Raw genomic sequence first — 22,613 nt, forward strand, 5'->3', positions numbered from 1 at the left:
CCGATGCGCCGGGAGGAAGCGAAGTATAGGGAGTGGACTAAACCATCTGCGCACGGAAGAAGGGCAGGATGATATTCAGATCCCCCCTCACGCCGCTTGGAGACGGACAGCTGGGACCCTGTTTGGTTTGTAACGGGGGATGATGTGCTTGACGGTGTTGTAGGCTGGGGAATGGCGTTTGCATGTTCATGAGTGAGGCGTGAAACCCACCTGGCTGTGAGTGGTCCGACCCCCGAGCGGCGGGGGAAGGAGGGAACTCCGGCGGGCGGGTCATGTGACCTGTCGGCGACCGCCATTTTGTCCTGCGGAGGTTGGGTATTTAGAGCGCAGCGTCCGCAGACAGCGCATATCAGTAAGGACCCAGCCGAGCGCCCACGCTACCACTGCTGCCCCCCCGTAGATCGGCTTGCGCCCCGACCCCGTCCTAGCGCGGTCTCCGCCGTTTTGTGGCTGAGCACTGCCTCAGGAGGAGCCGGAGCCTCGAGGCAGAAGGAGACCGTCCGCTCCCCGCAGCGCGCAAGTACCGACCGCGGCCCAGCACCGCCCAGCCATGTCCGAGGGCAGCGCTCCCGAGTACGCCTCCTTCTTCGCAGTGATGGGCGCCTCCGCCGCCATGGTCTTCAGTGGTGAGACACCCGGCTCCTTCCCGAGCCCTCGGCGGTCTGGGGGCGATGGTTGCTTTCCCTCGCCGGGGGGCGTGATGCCCGCGGTGCCTGCGCCCTTACCTGGGGGGAGTGGGGGGCTCTTTCCGGCCCTCGGGCGGGGGCGCAGGCTCTGTTAACCCCGCGATGGGCTGTGGGGGAGGCTCGCGTTCCCGGGACCTGGGGAGTGATAGCTGCTGGACGGGGGGTGCTGGCAGAGGGCTTGCTGTTTGGCAGTGCTTTGGGGCTGGAGGGGGGACTCGCCCCAGGCTGGGGCTCCTTGGCCGCGCCGCCCGCTGGGCAGCGCCGCCCGCCGGGCAGCTGACACTTGAGATGTCTGGGGAGGCAGGAGCGGCTCCACCGCAAGGCACCAGGACGCCGCTCCCCGGGTATGGGGGTGGCCCGTACACTGGGCTTTCGGGATGTTACTGCGGGGGCGGACCCTGCCGAGCCTGCAGTTCCCGTGGCTTGCTGCGGCTCCCCCCTTGTCGAAGCTCTTCGCTTTCTCCGCCTCCTGCCGCCATCCTGCCCAGCTGCTCCATCCGGGCTACTGTGGGCTCTCGGAAGGTTCCGGAGGGAGGGGCCTCCAGGGCGAGACGCTGAGGGTCTGAGGCTGACGTCACTGGGGAGACTCTCAGCTGGTGGAGGAGCCCCCGGCTGATCACGTGACTGCAGGGAGGGTGTGGGGGTTGGTAAGGAAGAACTGTGCTTAGCAAAGAGCCTAATGCGGATGGCCTGAGCCAGCTAGGGCGCTTGGTGCAGGTGCTCTCCCAAGAGGGCTTTTCCTAGCAAATGTGTTGTAAGGACGATGCTGCTATGAATGGGGAAGGGGGCTGTTTCCATATGGCTGAATAGGTGTCCACCTTTCTGACTAATGGAAGCCTTGCAAAGAGGGGGCATGTAATGACTGATCTACAATAGCTTGCCATCTCAATTCACAAGACCAGGGCAAATATTTACTACTTACTGTAAATCTGACTAATGAGCTAACCCACTGGATACCAAGAAAAGAGGACCATTTTGAGTGAGTTTCTGACTTAGTGAGTGATCCCAGAGCTGTTAGTGGGTACAGAGTCAGTTGTAGATGCCCATATGACTACTAGTAATTGTTGTCTCAGGCTTATGAAGCTATGGTTAGCTTTAACAAGTAACTAAATTCCATCCAACCTAAAGATCACTTTTGGATATGGATTAACTTTGGCTGTTAGTACTTGACAGACTAAACTTTGACAAATTCTGAATGTCCGTGTAAATGTAAACCTTGGTTAACCAACAAGTTCTTCTGGGATATGTGGTCTTTAGTCCGAATGAATTAGATTTGTTAATCATGGCATTAAGTAAATCTGTCACACTGACTTTCTAGGAACTTTCTTCATTTTGTAGAATAAAAAGCCAGATGGAACCTTCTTTCACTTCATATATGGGAAAATCTAAAGGAAGCCACTCTGGTCACCTGCAGCCACTGAACTCAAAGCAGTGAATCCTTCACATGCTTGTACAATCACCCAGTCACATTGTACTCTATACACAGAGGATTACATTGGCGCAATACTGACTTGTGTTTGAAAAGTCCAGATTTAGTTCTGTTAAGTACAACTGTAAATATGGCAAAGGCCACTGACCAAATAGTATGTAAACCATCACATTACCTACTTCAACTTTAACTATGACTAGCCATTTTTTTACTCCAGTGTCTGACGCTTACAATAGACACAAGTCATCCTTGCTTAGTTCAAAATATATGTAGATATTCCTTAAGTAGGCAGCTGAATTAACCTCTCTTAAAATGAAGATCATTACACAAGCAGAAACTAGTAAGCCTCTCTATACTTACATTTGTAGATGGGAGATAACCTAATCCTTCCAAGCATAATTTTTTTTGTTAAATTTTAATAAACATAGAATATCTGGGTTGGAAGGGACCTCAGGAGGCCATCTAGTCCAACCCCTTGCTCAAAGCAAGACCAATCCCCAATTTTTGCCCCAGATCCCTAAATGGCCCCCCTCAAGGACTGAACTCTCAACCCTGGGTTTAGCAGGCCAATGCTCAAACCACTGAGCTATCCCTCCCCCCCCAACATCAATTTCACTGGGTACACAAATGCCTAAGTTTCAATCAATGGAATTTTGTCCAAAGTGAGATGCTGCTTGACAACTTACCACTTCAATTTAAGGATATTGACTGTGTATATTTTGACACATGATGACAATTTGTTAATGGTTCCAAAGCTTTAACTTTTCAATTTCATGTGCTGCCATTTAATTCTGACGCCCCAACTTTGTACAACTGAATTTAAATTCAGATCAATAAAAAATGCTTAAGTATCTGTTACAGCTCTTCTGCAATGTACACTGAGCAACTCATTCCTTATTTGGTCACCAACACTACAACATGATCTGGATGCTAAACACCTAGGTCTCTGCTGTACCAGTAGGCTTGTGGAAGATTAGCCTTGCTGGATGGGAGAACTTTTGGTATGAAGTAGTCCAAAATGTGTCAGACCTACACTTGCAAGCAGTAGACAGAAAAATCCTTATTAATTCATTGGTGGTCTCCTTTTTGAGTGCTCATGGGTATAATTACCTCCCCTGAATTAAGGAGAAGACTTCCTTTAGCTTCCCCTGTTGGCTACTTTCATGGGCTTCTGCACATAGATGTTATCCTCTGCAGTAGAGTGTTATGATGCAGATCAGTGGTCATCAACTAGTCGATCACACTCTCCAGCGACTCAGTGGAGCTGCCGCTAAGACCGGCTCCTTGCCTGCCCTGGCCCCATGCCACTCCTGGAAGTGGCCAGCATGGCCCTGGGGAAGTGATGGGGGCAGGGGTCTCCCTCTGCCCCTCTCTGCGATCACCGACCCCGCAGCTCCCATTGGCCAGGAACGGGGCACTGTGCCCAATGGGAGCTGTGGGGTTGGTGCTTGCAGAGAGGGGCAGTGTGCGGAGCCATGTGCTGCCCCACTTTCCCAGGGCTACAGTGGCCTCTTCTGGGAGCGGTGTGGGGCCAGGGTAGGCAGGGAGCCTGCCTTAGCAGCAGCCACACTACACCACCGACCAGGAGCTGCAGGAGGTAAGTGCTGCCCTCCCACAGCCAGCACCCTAAACCAGCTCCTTGCCCCCTCCTGCACCCAAACTCCCTCCCAGAGCTTGCACCCCTCGTCTCTGCCCCGTGCTCACTCCAGAGCCCTTGACACACTGCAAACCCCTCAGATCCAGCACAGAGCCCTCAGCCCAGTGTGGGTGAGGGAAAGCGAGTGATGGAGTGAGTGGGGTGGGGAAAGGGTGGGGTAGATCCTGGGTTGCCCTTAAATTCAAAAGGTGATCTTGGGTGTAAAAAGGTTGGAGACCACTGATGTAGATGGTTGGCATTGCTCTTCAGTCATTCCTGAGACAGTGTTGGAGCACAGACTTAAGTTGCCTGCTGCAGGGCAGGGTAGGCCAGTGGGTCATCTCCAAATCTTTAACACTGTTGTCTGGCTCGGCAGTGACAGTCATGTCAAGCCAGTGTACTGCAATCTTGGGTATAGAGAAAGAAGTCTGCACACAGACTCCTGCATAATGTAGCTCTAGATGGCTGTCTAACCCTCATCTGCCAGAGGATGGCTTATAAGGCTGGAGGAGGAAAATGATGGGCATGTGATCTTTCCTTGGGAAAGAAGCTGAAGTGGGGTGAAGAGGATTTCACAGAATTTGAATAAACAGAAGGTGGTGGTCTTAACAGCTTGGTAGCCAAACCCAGTCAAGCTTTCTGCTCCATTTCCAAACCCAATGACACATCTCTTTAAACCATTGACACCCATTTTGGAAGAGTAGGTGGTTCTGTTGAGTTGGAAGGAATTGAGCCCCTAAAACTACTCAAAACTGCTCCTATGCTGCTGAAGTGCTTCAGTGGTGGAAGGCTTTGTTCTGTGTCTCTAGTAAATCCACCCCCTCAAGCGGTGGTACAGTAGAACCTCAGTTACAAACTGACCTGTCAAGCACACACCTCATTTGGAACCTGACAAATGCAATCGGACAGCAGCATGCTCCCCCTGTGTGTGGGGGGAGGGGGGGACAAGCATGCAGCTGCTTGCATGCATGTGCAGCCCCTGACCCTGTTCCCTGGCTGAAGCACTGGAGGGGGGCAAGCCCCAGACCCCCGCTCCCCAGTGGGAGCTCGAGGGCTAGAATAAAACAGCTGGTGGGGCCGGATTCGGCCCCTAGGCCATAGTTTGCCCACCCCTGCTCTAATTGCTTCTCTTTTAAGTTTCCGTTCACTAGATATGCCTCAACACCCTTCAAGTAACTTGTTAATACCCAATGTTAGTATTCTGAAGGTTAGATACCTACTGCAGGAAGATGATATTGTGGCATTGAGCTGTTCACTTTTACATAATCACTGGGTCTTGAAACCTGTTCCTGATGTGCGAGCATATACAGCTGAAGTGAGGGAGAGTACTAGGCACTGTCTGGCTGTGAACTAGTCCTGTCAACAGATTAAAGGGATTACTTGCTTTGAAAACTAGTAATATTTTTATTACATCTGACCAAGCTTTTATATGAATGAGTCCTAAAGCTAACTAATTAATACTACTGTTAAAAGTTTACCAATCTCTTAAGGGAACGATCCTAAACTAGGCTCTGGAAACCTGCAATCATTTATGCAGACTTATAATAGGTTTGTCACTAATTCAAAGTGACTTTTCTAGTTCCATATTTGCTTCTGAACTGCTGGTTTATCAACTGAGTCTTGCTGAGATTGCTGTCAATTCAGGGTAAACTAAATGAGGCAATATCTTATTCATATGTGATCTGTTACTGAATATGCAGACTTAAATGTAGCATTAAAATCTGCAATGTCATGTAGCACTTTTAACTGGTATGTAGCACTACAGTATGTTCCAATGCTTCTTGCCTAAGTGTTAATTGTTTCAAAATAAACTGATTTTAGAGGCAAGAAGCTACCGACCCTCTGGGGAGGGAGGCAGTGGCTTTAAGACTGCATAAAGAACATCTGAGCTCAGTGTCAATTAATGCAGTAGACTTGATATGTTACACAACTCTTTAAGTCATACATTTCTAACTCAAATAAGTCTTGTGTACTGTTTCTTCTGAGGCTTGTATTTCAGAGACTTCTGTCTTTTAGCAAACCTGTTCAAGGCTTGTTCTGTCCTGGCAGGCTTGATGTGGAAACAGTATTGCATACAGTCTTTTTGTTTTGGGTTTGAACACTGACTTTTGATTATAGTAAATAGCTAGCAGAGCTTGTTTTGGTCAGCTATAACTGTGGTGGCCACTAGCAGCATCTGACAGGCTACTGTGACCTTCATGTATTTGAATATCTTCAGACTGCTTACTCAGTGATCAGACCTAAATCATTTCTTGTGGTTTAAATGGAGGGGGGAAGCTATTTCCAGTGGGTAAAATGTGTGGGTGGCTAAATGTCAGATGCTGTTGAGTGGTCAAATTTTATATAATCCTTTCCGTGTTCTAACTCCTACAGCACATCCTTACATCGGAAAAGGAAATAGAGGCATGGTATCAAGACCAAGTGGTCTGCTTCTGCATTTTCATCAGTGGAGACTTCACAATGGAGGGTTGCTGTGTTAAGGGTTATTAGGAGTCTCAAACACTTTCAACCCTGATAATCATTTAAAGCCATAATCCTATATGAAGTTTCACTTAATCTCTTGAATTTGTCCTAGAAACAGGATCATGCTTTTGCTAGGCTGCAAGCAGATGGAAGATTTTTGATGATGGAAATACTACTTTAGTATCTCAGAAATAGCAGATGCCTAGTCTTGTGCACATGGTTCGTTTTTATCATTGCTGCAAAACTTATATCAAACAAGGGCCCATTTACAGAATTTCTCTGCCTAACAGGTTTTCACTACTGTCAATTCACAGCACCTATGGACTGCCTTGGAATTTTTTCATCACACTTAATAGGTAAATTTCAATGAATCTGCCTGGCTAGGTTTTTTATTTTTCCTCGCTCACATTAGAACTTGCCTTTAGTTAGTATTGCCACCAACATAGAATCCTAGAAATGTAGGGCTGAAAGAGACCAAGAGGTCATTTAGTTCAGTCCCCTGCACTGAAGTATGACCAGGTAAAGCTAGAGCATCCCCAACAGTTTGCGTAACCATCTGGTTAAAAACCTCCAATGATAGGGATTCCACAACTATCCTTGTAATTAGAAATTTTTTTCCTAATATTTAACCAAAATCTCCCTTGTTGCAGACTAAGCTAATTACTACTTCTACCTTCAGTGGACACAGGGAACAATTTATCACTGTCCTCTTTGACATCAATTAACATATGGAAGACTTATCTGATCATTACTTCTCCCCCCCCCCCCAGTTTTCTTGAGACAAAACATAGCTAGTTTTTAAGCTTCCTTTACAAATTAGAGTTTTTTCTAAATCTTCTCTAATTTTTGTAGTTCTTCTCTGGGATGTCTCCAGTTTGCTGTGCTTCAAGAAAAATGTGGACACCCGGAACTGGACGCACTATTCTAGCTGAGGCCTTTGTAGTGCTCAGTAGAACAGGACAGTTACTTTCCATGTCTTAATATGCCACTCGGGTTAATAAATCCTAGAATGATATAGCCTCTTATACAAGTGCATCACAAGTTGAATGAGTCCACCATAAACCCCAGATCTGGTTCTGCAGTATTTCATGCTACGCAGTTATCCCCCATTTTGTATTTGTGTATTTATTTATTTTTTCTAAGTGTAGTACTTTGCCACTTGCTTTTATTGAATTTCATCTTGTTGATTTCAGTCTGATTCTCTGACTTGTCAAGGTCACTTGGAATTCTAATTTTATTCCCCAAAGTGATGATAACCTCTCCAAGCTCAGTGTCCTCTTCAGATTTTTATACGCATGCTCTCCACTCCATTATCCAAGTCATTAATGACTATTGAATATAGTGGATCCCAGACAGACCTCTGCAGGACTGCACTTGGTATACCCCCTCCCCGCCCACCGCCCTGTTATATATCAATAGTTTGCTATCATTTGAGTATGGTTTTGCAACTTCCCTATAGTAACTTCATCTTTCTAGACTATACTTCCCTAGTTACATTGAGACTGTCATGAGGGACTGTGAAAGCTTTAATAAAATCAGTATCGCATCTACAGCTTCCCTATTCACTGCCTTCTAGTACCCTGTCAAAGGAAATCAGGGTGGCTTGGCATGACTGTTCTTGACTTGATCATGTTGCTTAATACTTCTAGTTGCTTACAAACCTTTTTGTTTATAAGGTAAATAGCCTTACTATAGAATAGGGCCGCCTAGCTTATATTTAGCATATCTAAGAATGGTGCAGTTCTCTGAGAGTAAAGAACTATTGGGCACCTGCCTGGTATCTCCTGAAATACTTCTGTACAGAAGCTTGTAAAATCCTCCAGGAGCACATCCTTTGTTGGCAGAACTGTCATTAGGATAACTCAGCTATACATACTCAGTTGCTGGAAAGAGTTCCATGTGCATAGCATAGTACAAACCCTTATTACCAAACATTACTTAAGCACTCTAAATGCAGACCCAAGATGACTTGTCTGCTGCTCTAAATCTCTAGAACTGGCAAAGTATGCTTCAAAATCTTAGGGCCCTTTGTCTAATTCAGTGCCAGGGAATGTGACTAGAATGTGTAATCAAAAATATTAAACCTACTTGATCCCTGGCAATTAGCCATATTCCTGACATCCTGCAAGATCACAACTAGTCTTACTTTAACACTTACTGAAGTCAGTCAGTTAGAGAACAACTTGGCATTGTGGCTTACCACACTAGCTTATGTCCTGGCTTTGGAACAGAACTGCTGCTGTCTTGTTCATTATCCACTCCATTTAGTGGAGAGGATAATGGCAACAGCCAGAGCAAGGCAAGGATATGCCCAAGCACTTTTCTGTAGGACTATATCTGGCGCATGCTTGCTTAAATCACAGATGGGGAGAAGTAGCTACAGGATAGCTGCATAGTAAAGACCCCAGTAACTTTATCCTAAGAACAAACATCTTAGAAATAGCAGATGAAATACTGGATAGAGGAGTGTATGAGGGTGGAGTGGGTGGTAAGTGAGGACCTCTCCCACGCTATTGCTCACACATCATGCTTGACCTGATAGTCTTTGACTGCCTTTAAACAAACTGAGTGCTCACTGTGACTTCAGTGACAAACTTGCAGCCTTACTTCTAACTCATGTCACAGATTCCATGACTGACTTCTGCACTGGCCACTGCTGGGGCAGTCTTAGGTCCCCTCGTGTTCCACCTTCCCCCCCCCCCCCCACTAGCAGCAGAGTTTGTATGTGGGAGGGGTCAGGGGACTGGGTTACAGGATGGGATGAGACAGGCTCTGGGTGGTGCTTACCTGGGAGACTCCCTGGAAGCAGCAACAATGACATCCCCCTCACTCAGCTGCTGGGTGGAGGCATGGCCAGGCAGCTCTGCACACTGCCTTTGTCCGGGGCACTGCCCCACAGCTCCCATTGGCCAAGAACTGCAGCCAATGGGAGCTGCAGGGGCAGTACCTGCGGGCAGAGGTAGTCTATTGCACAGAGCTGCCTGGCCACACCTCTGCCTAGGAGCTGAGTGAGGGGGATGTCACCACTTCTGGGGAGCCCCTCGGGTAAGCACTGCCAGAGACTGCCTCTCCCCCCTCCCACACCCAAACTCTGCTGCTGCGGGGGGGGATGGGTGCAGCACAGGGCTAGGTAGGGAGCCTGCCAGCCCCACCAACCCCCAACACCAGCAGGGGCCCTGGGCTGTGCACTGCCACCCGTGCACCCCAGCACCAGCAGGGATCCCAGGCCATGCACTGCTGCCAGCACCTGCCGGGTCTCCAGGCAGCCCCCAAGTCACAATGTTTTTAGTAAAAGTTACAGACTGATATGGGGCCATGAATTTGTTTACTGCCTGTGACCTGTCCATGACTTTTACTAAAAATACCTGTGACTAAAATGTAGCCTTAGTTAGAAATAACATGGCTGCTTCTTCCTCAGTACTTCAAGGGAGAACTAGTATGTTGTACTCATACTACATTTGAGAAACTTTTTTTTTTTAAGTAAATGCAGTGATCTGATTTCCCTTGTCTTCACTTGTAAGACTTACCTACTTACAGGCAGACTACATACTGTCCTAAGCATTCAGGCATTTGGCTGCCAAATTCTTTCCTAGACCCACTTATGATGTAAAACAACCCAAATCTGAAGTGGGATCCCTTCCCTCTAAGTCTCAATATGTAAACTGTAATCCAAGTTTGCCTCAGTTGAGTTCCATATGTAGCTTTCATTCCAGAGTCCTGATGAAAACTCTTCATCAAAGAACATAAGCATGCGCTTGCCTTCAACAAGCTATTTTGGAGGAAATCTTAATTAGCACTGCTCTTGCAAACACTCAAGATTTCTTTAGAATGTGTAAAGAAATGAGGATTTCTTCTAATCTGATTAAATGAGGCACTTGAGACTTGACTAGTGGTGAGCAGAAGTAAACTGTGTAGTATCGTAATTAGATATTAATGTAGCAAAGTCTGATCACATGTTTATACACTGCAAGTTGAGTTGCTATCCATAATCTGTCCAGGAGAGTAGTCAGCCTGACTGAAGAGAGAAACTGCAGCTCTGAGAATGATGGCATTGCTACTATAGCTCTGCAGCGTTTGTAGCCTATTTACCCATTAACCTGGACTTCAGCTTTTAAATAAGATCATCTAATATAAAACTTCTCAATGGCTGCCTGCCATGAAATTGCTCTTCAATTCACTTCAAACTTGGAGCATTTTGGGGTCAGAGTCCTGAAATCTTGAAAGTTAAGTCTCTTTAGATATCTTTACCTAAAACTCTCAAAATGGTTGCTTAATTGAACAAGTGAGTAGAATGTGTTTGGGATGGCTGGTCTGGCTATGTAATTAGAATTTGTGGTGACTGGCTCCTAATCTTCAGTCTGAGCATCCTTGCTGAACTTCAGGGTGTTCAGTCTCTTATGCTTCCAGGTGGTCTGTACTGACTACTTCTCACACTACAAAATTGAACCTCTTCCACAGATCAATAGAGGCTACCTGTATAAATTCACTGAAGTCTTCAGCAGAACAGGTGAAAAGACTCAAGTCTCAGGCTAGATTCAAACTTCATGTGGCATTAACACAGCATTATAGTGACCTAACTTGCGTGGTTAGTGAAGAATCAAATGTCTTCTGATCTTTTAACAGTACTGCAAAGTTCTGCAATTCAAACTTAAACTAGTTAAGGTTGTTTGTACAACCTTAATGCAGAGATAATCATTCCACTTCATACTGCTTATGCTTTCAGTATGGTCTTGCTGTGAATACTTGTTCAAGTCAGAGTGGCCATCTGCAGTCTATGGTCCTCAGCCGACTACCTAGCTGAGTATCTCATCCACCCAAAAGTATACAGCACTTGTAATAGCCACAGTGAGATCCCTTAATCACTTGAAATCGTTTTTAAATATTGGATTAATCTTGTCTGTGAAACTAAGCCAGGACTTTCCTGGCTATAAATATGGATTCAGACTTAAGGTTTCTTGCAAAGAAACCTTACTATCAGCCCTTGTTACACATCAAGGGCTTAAACAGACTGAAAAAGACCTAAGTGCAACTTTCCCTAGTGTTGAAGATAGAGGGATGTTTGTGTGATCTTAAGTGGTAATGGATCAGAAGTTTTTGAGAAGCTTTCTTTTCTTAACTAGTCACAGAAGTTGTAAAGTCGGACTAAAAATACCTTCCTCCTCCTCCACCACCCCCCCCCCCCCCCAATTGCTGGAATCATTCCAAGTTGTTGACTTGAATTTGTGAAATCATCTTCCAATGTAGCCAGGACCCGAATTTCTAATATCAAACTCAAGAATAGCCTTCTTGCATATTCATCATTAGGGCAATCTGGCCCTAGGCCTGCTACAGCATGGCGCAGAGATAGGGTAAGGCTGTCTCATGGGATAGCCATGCCCATTTGGACTGGCAGAGGATTCTTCCAAAGATGCAAGGACAGTAGTATGGGACCACTTTTCATCAGGAGCAGCAAAGATGGCAACAGGGCATCCCTCACCAGAAGTAAGGGTAGCAGCAGGGGTGTCCCAAATACCCCCTCTAGAGCTAGGGTGTTGAGGTGGGCTGGACCTTCTGCACTCCAGCTGCCACACAGTCCTGCCAGGATGGCATTGGCAGGGACAGATCCCCATCCATCTCAATGGAAAGGAAGTACTAGTCTCCCCCACTCCTTCAGTGCTATCATCTCCATCAATCTGCAGACCTCTGCAAACACTGCTGCATCAATTAAGTCTCACTGCAAAGATTGGAAGGCTATTAAATGAAAGCTAAAATTTTGAGATTTGCATGACTTCATGGCCATGCCTAGGGCCCTAGATTTTGAGTATCTCTAATCTTTACCCTAACATCTTTCTACTTCTCCGTATTCCTCTGACCAGTGTCCACATTGTGGATAATGCAGTGTGGCTTTGTTACTTACCTTGTTCTGCTTTAGAACCCTGGTTTTGCCCAACCCTTCCCTGAAGTTTTAGCCCTGTAAAAAGTCTGCAGCAACTGATGAGTTAGCTATGAGAACTGAACTAAGCAGTTGACAAAGTTGTTTTGCAAAACTAGCTTCCAGAAGAAAAACATTGCTAAACTGATCAAATATGGAAATGTTTTAAATAGATCCTCAGACTTGTAGGACCAGAAAGGCATATTTGGCTGTCCACTGTGAATTCTTCCTCCCTCCCAGAAGCTACAGTACTGCTTTCCTGTAGAAGATGCAAAAAGTCTCTCCAGGCCAGACTGATTAAACACTGCTCCCCCCCCCAAAAATGTTATCTTCTACTTAACACTGTTAGAAAGATTTTTCTGTTTTTATAACTTTTTATATAGTTCTTGCTTCCCCTATTTTATGCACTTACCATACAGCAATAGGAGGAACTCCTTTCGGTTTCAGGAAGAGTTCATATTTTAATCTCCTGGGAAGACTGGAGGAGGAGGGTGTGGAAAAAGGAACTAGAAAACTGACCATTCCTCTAAACCTAATCCTAGTCATGTGCCTGTAAGACAAGGTACAGTTTACAGTAATTACTTTCACTTCTAGGTTCAACACTCTGGGGTTGCAAACAGCTGCAGGAAACAGTTTATCTGATTATTTTAAAATACAGACTTTCTCTCTAATGGCTCTTACCTCCAGACCAAGCAGTGAAATACCTAGTGTAGGTAGAAGTTATTCCATCTCAAATGGGTAGGAGGGGAAAAACTTCAATATTGCATCTCACCATAGGCACAGACTCCATGGGTGCTCTGGGGCTGGAGCACCCACAGAGAAAAAATGATGGGTGCTGTGCACCCACTGGCAGGCCCCACAGATCAGCACCTCCCCCTCTGGCTCCACACCTGCCTGCCATGATCAGCTGTTTTGTGGCATGCAGGAGGCTCAGGGGGTGGAGCAGGGACGTGGAGGGGGCGGGAAGAGTGGGGCCTTGGGGGAAGGGTTGAAGTGTGGGTAGAGCCAGGGGTCACACACCCTCCAGTGCATTGGAAAGTCAGTGCCTGTGCATCTCACCTCTAAAATATCTTTGCTACCAGTTGACTCTTGGTAGGTCTAGGGCCCCAGATTTCATTAATCTGTCCCAGTGAAGGCCTGGTGGTCAGTCTGCCTGCAAAAAGCACTTTTAAGCAGTTGTAAATCAATGATCTAATCACCATGAAACAGCTGCTGTACACTGAGTGATATTTGGGCAACTTGTGTCCTCCAGCATTAAAGCATAGGCTTGCAAGTGGCAGGTACAGTTTTACTTCTGTAATGTATTACCACTGGCAGTATCTTGTGGTGGGTCTGGTTTACATACTAAATCTGGTCACTTGTGTTCTGTATTCTGGATTAGCTTTGACCCACTCCAGAATCGTTCAAAGACATGACTGGTTAGACAAACTTTGACCCTGGCTTGCAGTCCAAGCACTTGTTGGCTGCCCCAAAAAAATTAATTGTCCTAGTTGTTTCTGAATCAGTTGAGCTGATGCGGAGTGACTTGGAAGCTGTCCAGGATGTTTCTCTTGCATACAGATTCTTTCAGCATACAGAAAGGTGGACCACTCTGACATGATACTCAAATTGTAAAAAAGTGAGACAAAGTAAACTTAGATCACAAATCAGCTAAGAGCTGCCAAACTTCTCCTTTCCAGAATAAGCTGTACTTTTGCCTTCCTGCTGGAATTGGTGCACTGCATTGCAGAAAACATAATTGGACTTTTACAAGATCAGCACATTCTTAAGCTACACAATGTCTGAGAAACTCAGTGGAAAGTCTAGCTTGCCAGTCAAATGAGCATATCTGCACAACCTTTGTATTCCTTTTCTGCCATCCCATATAAAGGGGTGTTAGGACCCGGTGGAATTCCCCCAAGAGTTCTGAAGGAACTCAAATATGAAACTGCAGAATTACTAACTGGGGTATGTAATCTGTCACTTAAATCAGCTTCTATTCCAGATGACTGGAGGCTAGCTAATATATTGCTGTGTGTTTGTGTTTGAAAAGGCTGCAGAGGCAAGCCTGGCAATTAGACTAAGTCTAACTCTAGTACCAGGGAGACTGGTTGAAACTCTAGTAAGAAACAGCATTATCAGACATATATGAACACAACATGTTGGAGAGTCAACATGACTTTTGTGAAAGGAAATCATGCCTCAATCTATTGGAATTCTTTGAGGGTCTCGGCAAGCTTTGATCCAGTTGTAGTACTTAGATCCCCATCAAACATTCTTAAGCAAAGTAAGCTGTCATGGAATAAGAAAGAAGGGCTCATAGCTCAGTAACTGGTTAAGAGACAGGAAACAAAGGGTAGGAATAAATGCTCCATTTTCACAATGGAGAGCAAAAGAGGGTTGTCCAAGGAGCTGTACTGGGACCTGTACTTTTCAACGTAATCATAGATCTGGATAAGATTAAACAGTGATCTTAAGGGGGTAAACAAAGCTTGCAGGTGATAGCTTTGACAGCTACTACAATCCTAGGAACCACTAGGAAAGGGATAGATAAGACAATCATTATGCTACTATATAAATCCACGGTATACCCACACTGAATAGGGCAACCAGAATGGCATGCTCGAATCTCAAGATATATTAGAATTGCAAAAGGTGCAGAGAAGAGCAACAAATGATTAGGGTTATAGAAGTCTTTTGTACAAGGAGGGATTAAAAAGACTAGAACTGTTCCCCTTAGAAAATTGATTAAGGGGGGAATGATATCTATAATCTCAAATGGTGTGTGGGAAAACAAATTGGAGAAACATTTACCCTTTCACATGATACAAAAATCAGGTCACCCATTGAGGTTAATAAACAGGAGGCTTAAAACAAATGTAAGGAAGTACTTCAACCAATGCAGTCAACTTGTGGAGCTCATTGCCAGGGGATGTTGTGAAGGCAAAAAATGTAACTAGGTTTTTTTATAATCCTAAGTCTATGGAGGATGTGTCAGTGGCTATTAGCCAAGATGCTCAGGGACACAATCCTACGCTCTACATGTCTCAACCTCTGGTGTCCAGAAGCTAAGACTAGGGGATGGATCACTTGATAACTGCCTTGTTCTGTTCACTCTCTCTGAAGCACCTGGCACTGGCCACTGTCCAGATACTGGGGCTAGCTGGACTATTGATTTGACCCAATATCATTGTTCTTACGTTCTCAGTCTCAGCAGAAAGTTGTGCCATCTCCTGAGGCTTGCCAAAATCAGAATCCAGTTTTGAATACACTAAACTAAACACTTGTAGCTTACTACATCCTACCAGTGTAGAATTTTCCTACTACCAACTAAGGGCTGACTAAATCTAAACCCTTTATCTCCACCTAATAACTACAGGAGCAAGAAACTGACTAGTTCATGTCCGTATAACTAAAACATGCTTTCCAAAAGCACAACTTCAAACAATAGCATGCTTAAATAATCTCATGAGAGGATTCTTTAGTGCTTCTGTGATTACAAGATTATGGCATGTGGGAAACTGATCTTGTTAGCAGGTTGAAACTACAGAAACCTTTGACTCCCTGTCAGTGCTTCTCTTCCTTCTGTTTTCCTGCAAAATAGCTAGGCCAAAGTATTTTCATTGCGGGCAGAATGTATCCTAAAATCATAACACAGCATGGTTCTAGAAATACCTTCATTTTTAAGGCTCTCAGATTGTATCCTAAGCCAACTAAAAATCTAGTGGAGTAACTATGGTTTGAAGTCTGAAGCAAAAACCTATTACAACTATGCCTCGGTGGGGGAAGGTCAGAATTTACATGTCTGAGGTCTGATAAGTGAAATGGTTACAATATTGCTGACTTCTTAACATTTGTATTTTATGCAAGAAGTGGAAGCTGTCTGGGTCTGTCGGGGACCAACAATCATAGATTCAAAGGCCAGTTAGACTTATAGGATAGGGGTGGGCAAACTTCTTGGCTCAAGGGCCAAATTGGGGTGAAACTGTATGGAGGGCCAGGTAGGGAAGGCTGTGCCTCCCCAAACAGCCTGGTCCCCACTTGCTATCCCCTGACTGGGACCCCACCCCTATCCAATCCCCCTTACCATGCCACTCAGAGCAGCATGTCTGGGAGCCACGCCAGAGCCAGACGTGCTGCCCTGCATGAGCGCACAGCCCTGCTGCCCAGAGTGCTCCCTGCACAGTGGTGTGGCTGCAAGGGAGGGGCCAGGGGCTCACCTCCTGGGCCAGGGGCTCAGGGGCCGAGCAGGACAGTCCTGTGGGCCACATGTGGCCCACAGGCCATAGTTTGCCCACTTCTGTTACAAGATCATAATGGTCCCAAGCTTTATAATGCAGGCCACAGAACTTCCCCAAAATTCCTAGAGCATATTTTTTTTTTTTAGGACCGTATATAAATCTTGGACTCAATGCCCAGCAAGACTCTAAGTTCATCTTATAGCCTGCCCAGAACAGCTATCTAGAGGTAGCACTTCTAGGAGTATAGATGCTTGCTAAACAGGAACATCAAATGCAGTGATGGGGAATTTGGAAGCAAAAGCTGAACAAGTTCATAATATCTAGTTGCTTGGTGTTTTCCTAACCAGCCTTCAGCTTGGTATCCAGCCCTTATGGACTATAGTATCTTCCTGAGTTTGCTGGTAGAAGGCACAAACTTAGACTGTTGGGCCAATTCCTTTTGGATGTTACATAATTAAACTTGGCATTGTTTAAAGTTATAGGTTATGCCTTACAGACTGTAAAAGTTGGTATGAACCAAATTACTGTAGACTACATGGACTCTTCCAAACTAGTTCTTTAACAAGACCACTCCTTTGTCAACATGTATACCTCAATTTACCATGATAAATTCAGCCCAAGGCTTCGGTTGACCTTTCTGTAACTTGTAAGAAATTATATTATAAAAAAATAAAGTAGAACTTCTAATGACAAAGATGTAACAAGTCATTGGCCTTCTGGAAGTATTGAACCACTCTCTAAAGCATAGCTGTTGCCTAAGCCTGCCTCTACACTGAAGCCTGAAGAATTTCACTAAAGTACCAGCTCTCTAAAAGTAGAAAAGTGCTTTGAAGTCCTTTATTCAGAAGCTCTGTAGTACTGAGATCACAATGTCCTGAGAAGCTCCTAGGTTGGTTTGTCAGAGTCAACAAAAGAAGCCATTGAAAGGTGGCTGGCGTGTGGGGAGGCCTAACCCAGAATCATGGACTTACCAAGGCACTAAGTGAATACCAGGATGATGTCCCACATTTGCATCTTATTACCCTGTGAGTTATCTTTTTGAATAACTATTTGCACTTAACAGAACAGCAGTAAAAGAACCAACAGCTGTCAGCATCTGACAAGGAAGAGATGTAAGGCAACCTGAATCAGAAAATTTAAATAATGAACAGTTACTAGACAGCAACTGGTTCTTCTGATTTGTAAACAGCATGGGATTCCTACAAGCCTCTGTACAAATAACCTCCTCTTGCAGACATTTGCTCTATAACAGTTCCGTACTTCAAGAGGAAACCATAAAAATCCTTACTTGTAAGCAGAACTGTGCTTCAGTTGGCCCAGCCTGTGTAAACACTTGTAGTGGCGTTCTCTGAACACGCCTATGGGGAAATGCAGATAATACCCTGACCTGCAGTAGGCTTCCCCTTAGCGGAGAGCCAGATCATCATACTTGGGCAAGTTTTAAAATGGAGTGCAATAGTCTAATGTGAATTAGCTAAGTTAACTTTCCTGCAGCTAGATTCAGTGCGAGTTGGATTCTTCAGTTGTATGCACTGTGGAAACACCTGAAGGCTATTCCTCTGTAAAGGAGAAATATGATCTGGCAGTCCAAAATCCTGAAGAGGAAGGGTGTCTACAAAGTTTTCAAGCTGTAAAGCTACATCAGATACTTATTTTGTATGCCTCTGGCATTAATCTTAAATGCCTTCCTAGACACACTTAAGTAATTATAATACATGTGTACCACCCTGTAACTGCTTCCTAATGCCCTTCTACTGAAACCTCATCCAAACCTGTTTAACCATCAGGTTACAGTGACCATACTGCTGCTTGGTAATTCAACATCGGCTCAGTTGTAGTTGCTGGGAGACTTACTTCACTGTCATTGCTTGGGGTGAAAGCTGGTAGCCTGACTAAATGCATTGTGGAGGAGACATTCAGATTCAAACCTGGGCATGGTGATGTCCTAATTCTAGAGGTGCTAGATTAAACCGTAAATCAAAGGGAACAGAACACTGATGCCCATGTTTGTGCCAGTGCCCTGTAACTAGACCATCTTAAATGTAGGAAATAGCAGTTTCCAGATAACATAGCACATTCTTGGGACATCAGGCTAACTAGCCTCCTAGCCTAGCTACAGTGTGTGATGGGCGGAACAGGCTCAACTTGGAAGAAGTTTAATCTTAATGTTACCTTGGGCAAGTCATTCCTACTTCAGCATTCCCCCACCAAATGAGAGATGAGGGAAATATTTGCTGAGGCTGGTGCCAGTTTACCTACCTACTAGCAAAGCCCTATGCTAACTTAATAGGGTACAATAGCCTAGAAAACTCTGCTCTCATAAGTGTATATGGTATTGTAGGGATACCATTAACATTGTTTTCCTCTTTTCCAGCCTTGGGAGCTGCTTATGGAACAGCAAAGAGTGGCACAGGTATTGCAGCCATGTCTGTCATGAGGCCTGAACTGATCATGAAGTCAATCATCCCTGTTGTCATGGCTGGTATTATAGCTATCTATGGCCTGGTAGTGGCAGTCCTTATTGCCAACTCCCTTGCACCTGGCATCACACTATTCAAGTAAGTTTTTGCTATACCTGTCAATAGCAGTGTTTGGGAGCGTTAACCTGAAACTCTTGACCCTTGTCAAATGACTAGATATCACTTAAACACTACTGCAGAGAAGCCTCTTATTATGGAGTACTTGGAATCTGTGGTGATAAGGGCAGTAAAGTACTTCGAGCATTTTATAGCTATAGAATAGCTTGTAATCCTGTAACAATCTGGTCCAAAGTTCCGATCCACTTTCCACTGTCCTATAGGAACTCAGTACATCATGCAAAATGGAGAGCTTCAGTACATGGTTGTCTAACCTTGCCATTCTGTTTCCCTTCATATATTACTGTAAACTGGCATTTAAAGTTGTCCCACTATGGCCCATAAGCAATTCAAGAAAGGGGTCATCAGCCAGTGAGAAGAACTTTACAAACAGTCCCTGTTTATGGTACAGCTCCTGATTAAACAAAGACTATTTAAAGACACTTACAAGGTGTGCTAACTTAATTAGGCTGGTCAAATACACAATTTGTGAGCTTTGGTATGCACCAGAGTTACCAGGGAGGTGTTTGTGAATAATTCAACTTAGTGCTTATTTCAGAGCATGCCGGTAAATTAATCCTTTAGCTATGCTAATGTCTCAACAGTTGCCTTTTTGCACCTGGAGCAGTCTGAAATCCAATCCCTTCCGTGCTTCCTGAGACAAGCTGAAACTACCCTAATAAGGCAGTAACACCTGTAATTCTGTAACTTTCTAAAGTCTGTCCTATTGAGGACCACTAAAATCTGCCTTAATCCTAACTGGGTAACAGAAGCAGAAGGATCTTCAGATACTGAAATTAAGGCAGTCCTTATTGCCAACTCCCTTTCAAGTGGCAACTCTTCTGCCCTAACAGATTTGGAATTTTTTTCCAAAACTAAGAGTGCTTAAACAATCTCTATGCAAGTTAATGAGGGACTGGCACTCCTCAACTGTCCAGTGTGATACTGTTAAACCCCTTGATTCTAGAAATAGGACTACATCACAATGCAGGAGTTACTGTGCAATGCTGTCCATCAGCAGTAGAAAGTGAAATTATGCTCTACCTTTATTCTTGGGAGGAAGCTGGCACTCCAGGTGTCCTGACAAATGGAATTAAAACAACTTGGAGCAAAAGTTGTAGCTGTGCAGCACAGTATGGCAAACACTTCTATTGGGATAGAACTTAATACCAGAATGACTCCTTACTGTACACATTAATGATTAACTGCCTAGAAAACCTATGCAAAGCTATAGTTGCCAGAGTCTTGAATGTTTAATGAACCGTTTGATTCTTACATAGCTTCATGTGCTGCCAGTGTTTGGAATTGCTTCCTACTAAATTACTAATGCTCTTTCAGAAGCATGCTTCCAGATAGTATATGGGCTTGATGTCCTGTCAGGTGTCTGCATTTGCTGACCCTGAGAACATGAGATTCCCAACTCTGTTCAACATCAGTCGTCTTCCAAGACTACACCACATGTGTAGTGGGAGATAAAGCTAGGTGTACAGTTGGGAAGTTCCCTGCTGAGATTGTGAGGGAATATCTGTCCCTTTAGGAGGATGTGGTTCCCCCTTCAAAAGTGGTGATGGAAGTGCTGTTTCTACAGAAAAATGGCAGTTACCTTTTTGACCCAGCCCTTGAACTTGAGATCTATCATTCACCACTAATTGTCTCATCCTTGATCTGCAGGAGCTTCCTTCAACTGGGTGCTGGCTTGAGTGTGGGCCTCAGTGGTCTGGCTGCTGGCTTTGCCATTGGCATTGTGGGTGATGCAGGCGTACGGGGGACAGCACAGCAGCCCAGGTTATTCGTGGGAATGATCCTGATCTTGATCTTCGCTGAAGTCTTGGGTCTCTATGGCCTCATTGTTGCCCTGATCCTTTCCACAAAGTAAACACCACAGAGTATGATGTAAAGAATTAAACAAACAAAATCACATTTAAAACAAAAGCTCCAGAATGAAAATGGTCTCAACAATGTGTACAGTTGTCTTAATTTGGTAGTGGATCTCTTGTAAATGCGCAATGTATGTTAGTGACTTGTCTGTCCTGTGTGTAATTCAATATTAAACTGGATGGGCTGTCCCAAGCCTGCTTCAGGCTTGGCATGACCTATGTTCAACTTTCCACCCATTTGCCATTAGAGTATGTATAAATAGGAACTAGAAATGTAATTTTTTTCTCTTCACTGGATGTTTATTTATAAAAGACTTGACATGTTCATGCATTATGGAGCAAGAATTTTCAATTTCCCATGCTATATATATTAATCATATATAGGTAGATTATTACACTGTGGGGTTAATTGTAAGTGCAGAGAATTTCTTGGATGTAACTTGATGCTAAAGATTACTGTTGTGTCCTGGTATTGGAGTGTGAGAATTGTTTGTTTTTACTTATACAGCAAATGTCCAACACTCCCATGTTTCCAGTAGTAAAATTTATGCTCCAGCATCAGTCGTGCACCCAGTGTTGGGTTTTGCAGTTATACAATGTTTCCAAATAAAACTTCCTCCACTACCCTACTGTAGCAGATCTTGTGGTTTATTTTAAATCATGTGAAACAGTGGCTAATAAGTGGTATCGCACTCCACCTCCTAGACACCCCCAACCCACACATACATACTGTCTGAATCATGGGAGCAGGCAGGATTCCAATACAGTTGAGCATATAGTAATGGAAGAGTTCATACTGCAGTGCATCAAATATAGCCTGTACATGAAAAAAGCAATATGTCCCCTTACCAAGGATAATGAGCTCTTACCTAAGCCAGAGACCTACTTTACACTGGCTGGGCACTCTGAAAGCACTGGGCTAGAGCAATGCTTCATGCACTCAGTCCTTCCAGCCTGCTGCATATTAAGTCAGAGTTAACAGGATGTTAAGTGTGCTGAAGACCCAGTTATCACAGTGCTCCTGTTAGCTTCATTGGTACTTGGTGCAACTGCAATGGAAAGGGTGCAGGACTAGCAATACTTAATTGATGCATCATCCCTCTACTTTCCCAGTGTGCAAGCTACTTAAATGCAGCTTCTTTGCTGTAAACCTGAACATAAAAATGGATAATAAAACAGTACATGCCAAGAGAACAAAATTGTCTGTGTTTGAGTGCTCTCAAAACACATTTAAAGAGAGAGACAATATCCCTTAAGCAGACTATCCATGGTTCACTCCCTGCTAGGTAGAAATATCACCAGGTAGCTTACTGATCAGGCTAATGCTGCATGTACACTTCAGAGTTTTTAATACTGCTTCTGTGGGGGTGGCAGGAATGGCTTGCCCATCTGTGCTGCTGATCGCCTGTTCTGTTCATTCCCTCTGGGGCACCAGGCATTGAGTACTGGGCTACGTGGACCTTTTTGTCTGAGCTAGTACGGCTACACTTATATTCTTGTGCTGTGGAAGCATTTCTCAAGGAGCATAGACATGAGACGTCTTCAGACTGAGCCAAAGTCTTCAGCTACTTCCTTATTGTGACTTGCCCTAAGGACAAGCTCTTGTAATTGTTTCTGCTGGTGAATAATGTAGATCAGTGATGGTCAGACTGAGGCTCATGAGCTCTTATTGTCTCTTTGCAGCATATTAGTTAAATCAAGTGTGTTAATATAACCAGTTGTAAGTGATATAATACTTAATCAGTTATTTTGCTATGAGAATATATATAAAAAGCTAAATATGTCCCTGTCCTGCTTTTTTGAATGAGTCTATAG

General features: G+C 44.5%; 1 protein-coding gene across 1 annotated transcript; it reads left to right on the forward strand.

Annotated features, from left to right (window-relative positions):
* The first annotated feature begins 318 nt into the window (after positions 1 to 318).
* ATP6V0C (ATPase H+ transporting V0 subunit c) lies at positions 319 to 21,427 on the forward strand. Its single transcript, XM_084641691.1, has 3 exons — positions 319 to 626; positions 18,720 to 18,903; positions 20,593 to 21,427. Exons 1-3 carry the CDS (start codon positions 551 to 553, stop codon positions 20,795 to 20,797), a joined length of 465 nt encoding a protein of 154 aa, XP_084497817.1. The 5' UTR covers positions 319 to 550; the 3' UTR covers positions 20,798 to 21,427.
* The last annotated feature ends 1,186 nt before the right edge of the window (positions 21,428 to 22,613 follow it).

This window comes from Lepidochelys olivacea (genome assembly GCF_965140295.1).
Source record: "Lepidochelys olivacea isolate rLepOli2 genome assembly, chromosome: 10".
In the NCBI taxonomy this organism is placed as follows: Eukaryota; Metazoa; Chordata; order Testudines; family Cheloniidae; genus Lepidochelys; species Lepidochelys olivacea.

Coding starts and splice junctions, on each gene's coding strand:
- ATP6V0C (XM_084641691.1), top strand. CDS start 551: ATGTCCGAGGGCAGCGCTCCCGAGTACGCCTCCTTCTTCGCAGTGATG. Junction 627..18,719: donor CGCCGCCATGGTCTTCAGTG/GTGAGACACCCG, acceptor CCTCTTTTCCAG/CCTTGGGAGCTGCTTATGGA. Junction 18,904..20,592: donor CCTGGCATCACACTATTCAA/GTAAGTTTTTGC, acceptor CTTGATCTGCAG/GAGCTTCCTTCAACTGGGTG.